Source organism: Protobothrops mucrosquamatus, unplaced genomic scaffold, assembly GCF_001527695.2.
Source record: "Protobothrops mucrosquamatus isolate PMUCROS unplaced genomic scaffold, P.Mucros_1.0 scaffold_164, whole genome shotgun sequence".
Taxonomy (NCBI): domain Eukaryota; kingdom Metazoa; phylum Chordata; class Lepidosauria; order Squamata; family Viperidae; genus Protobothrops; species Protobothrops mucrosquamatus.
In genome coordinates, this window is record NW_015386240.1 from 291,944 (window position 1) to 294,807 (window position 2,864).

General features: G+C 38.6%; 1 protein-coding gene across 1 annotated transcript; it reads right to left on the reverse strand.

Moving 5' to 3' along the window:
- Positions 1 to 1,803: 1,803 nt before the first annotated feature.
- CTXN3 (cortexin 3) lies at positions 1,804 to 2,046 on the reverse strand. The gene has a single exon (XM_015821411.1). It carries the CDS (start codon positions 2,044 to 2,046, stop codon positions 1,804 to 1,806), a length of 243 nt encoding a protein of 80 aa, XP_015676897.1.
- Between the last annotated feature and the right edge of the window lie 818 nt (positions 2,047 to 2,864).

The following is a 2,864-nucleotide window of genomic DNA, read 5'->3' on the forward strand; positions in this document are numbered from 1 at the left end:
TGAACACCATTGGCATTGACAAATTCGCCATTAGTCAATTGCAAAAGGCGGCCTTACTAGGAACTGCTTCCATCCTGCGACGATATCTGTAATACCATCAAACATCCACATCTGCCTATCCCAGGTCCTTGGGAAGGACTATAATAATAATAATAATAATAATAATAATAATAATAATAATAATAATAATAATAATAATAATAATAATAATAATAATAATAATAATAATAATAATAATAATAATAATAATGTTGGAAGGGATCTTGGAGGTCATCTAGTCCAATCTACTGCTCAGGCAGGAAACCCTATACCATTTCAGACTAATGGCTGTCCAGTCTCTTCTTAAAAACTTCCAGTGTTAGAGCATTCACAGCTTCTGGAGGCAGGTTGTTCCACTGATTAATTGTTCTAACTGTCAGAAAATTTCTCCTTAGTTCTAGGTTGCTTCTCTCTTTGATTAGGTTCCATCTGTTGCTTCTTGTCCTGCCTTCAGGTGCTTTGGAGAATAATTTATTTATTATTTTATTTACATTTGTATCCCGCCCTTCTCCTTGCGGACTCAGGGCGGCTGACAATTGGATAAAATACTAACATGTTATACCTAATTAAAATTTAATTAAAACGAAATATTTAAATATGTCAAATTAAAAGTAATTTAAAACCCCTTTAAAATCCCTTAGGCTAAAAAACCCCGCTAAAATTCCCTAGGCCAGACCCGCTTNCCAGCCGGCACTGTCTGGCTGACGGCACCCTGAGGAGACCCACTCTGTGGGAGCGTACCGGCCGATGGGAGGTAACCTGTGGCAGAAGGCGGTCTCGGAGATATCCAGGTCCGATGCTTGACTCTCTCTTCTTTGTGGCAACCCCTGAAATATTGGAACACTATTATCATGTCACCCCTCATCCTTCTCTTCATGAGACCAGACATTCCCAATTCCAGCAACTGTTCCTTATATGCTTTAGCCTCCAGTCCCCTAATCATCTTTGTTGCTCTTCTCTGTAATCTTTCTAGAGTCTCAACATCTTTTTTACATCGTGGTGACCAAAACTGGATGCAGTATTCCAATTGTGGCCTTACCAAGGCATTGTAAAGTGGTATTAACACTTCACATGATCTTGATTCTATCCCTCTGTTAATGCAGCCTAGCACTGTGTTGGCTTTTTTGGCAGCTGCAGCACACTGCTGGCTCATATTTAAGTGATTGTCCACTAGGACTCCAAGATCCCTCTCACAATTGCTACTATTGAGCAAGGTGCCACCTATACTATACCTGTGCATTTGGTTTTTCTTGCCTAAATGTAGAACCTTACATTTTTCACCATTGAATTTCATTTTATTAGATAGTGCTCAATGTTCAAGTCTGTCAAGATCCTTCTGTATCTTAAAACTATCTTCTGGCTTCTTCTGGGATATTTTTTTTTCAATTATCCAGTCTAGCAATGGAGCTTGGACTTCCAAGGCTGACTAGATGCTGAAATCTGCCAAAACATAGACTGCAGGTTAGATCAGCATTCATTTCAAAACAAATCATGCCACCAGATGAGTCGCTTATTTTGTGAACAGGACTGAAGTCTTACATGGCACTGATATGAATTGAAGCTCTTATTAATCAAATAGTTTGACAGAAAAACAAACCAGAAACTATGTCCATCACCCTTTTCCAGCTGGGCAATAGCTAGCCATGATAAACCCAGGCATGTTTTCATTAAATGCTCACCCTGTTCCCCATCTGTTCATCCAATTTTAGCTTTTTTTTCCTCTGTAAGAACAAGAAATGTTTCTAAATAGCTACATTTCTGGCTCTAAGCTAAAACATAATCAAATTGCCCTTTTTCTAACCCCTCAAGTCCATCTGTCCAGGTGGCAGTTGGCATAGTCCTGTAAGGGTCTAAGAGGATTCGAAAACATCGGACAATGAGAGCACCAAGGAAAATAAACAGTAAAATCACAAAGGCAAATGTAGTTTTCTGTTCCAAGGTAATGCCAATTTCGGAAGGGAAGTTTCCAGAGGAAAAAAAATTGGAGGTAAAAGGCTCTCCATCCATTCTTCAGAAATCTTAAAACAGGAGTTCGGCAAATTTCCTTTCATTCTTGATGCACAAAGGCCAGAACTGGAGTCATCTTGAAGTCCATTGTCCTCTGCAATCAAAATGATGAGAAACGGAAGTTACAATTGGCACTGTTTCTCAATATTACAGTATGAAGGGTTTCTAGTTTGGGATTCTAAGCTCTCAGCTCCCCTCCCAAAGTAGTTACTCCATATTTCATGACCAGTAAGTGTTCTCAGCCCTTATTGTGTTCTTGTTTGGTGGGGAATTAACCCAGTCATAAGTTCTCCTACCATTAAAATATTACTTATTTGTGAGACTTCAATCACATCTTTGTGGGTGCCATTTTGACTTTTTGGCCTTTTCTAAATTAACCCATCTGTGCTGAGCATAAAGAGTGTAAGGAACTGTGTCTCAGCCTCAGTGGTGGGATTCAAATATGTGAACAAACGGTTCTCTGTTGGATGCTGCTTCCAGAAGTCCATTCTGGGCCTGGGCAACAAAAAATTAGCTACCGGTTCTGCCAAAGTGGTGTGAACTGGCTGAATCCCACCACTGCTCAGCCTCCTTTAGTAAAAGAGAATTCCACCAATGTATTTATCTGATTATTAATATTAATATTACTGGACACATTAAAAAGAGCTCAAAGAGAATTCAGATGAACTAACAAATAATGCTTGGGAAGTAGAAATAATTAACTAAACTGAATATTATCTAAACAATTAAATAAAGAGGGGGAAAGTGGTTACGCTGTTTCTACAAAATCTATCATTATCATCTATCTATCTTTCTATCTTTCTATCTTTCTATCTTTC

Coding starts and splice junctions, on each gene's coding strand:
- CTXN3 (XM_015821411.1), bottom strand. CDS start 2,046: ATGGATGGAGAGCCTTTTACCTCCAATTTTTTTTCCTCTGGAAACTTC.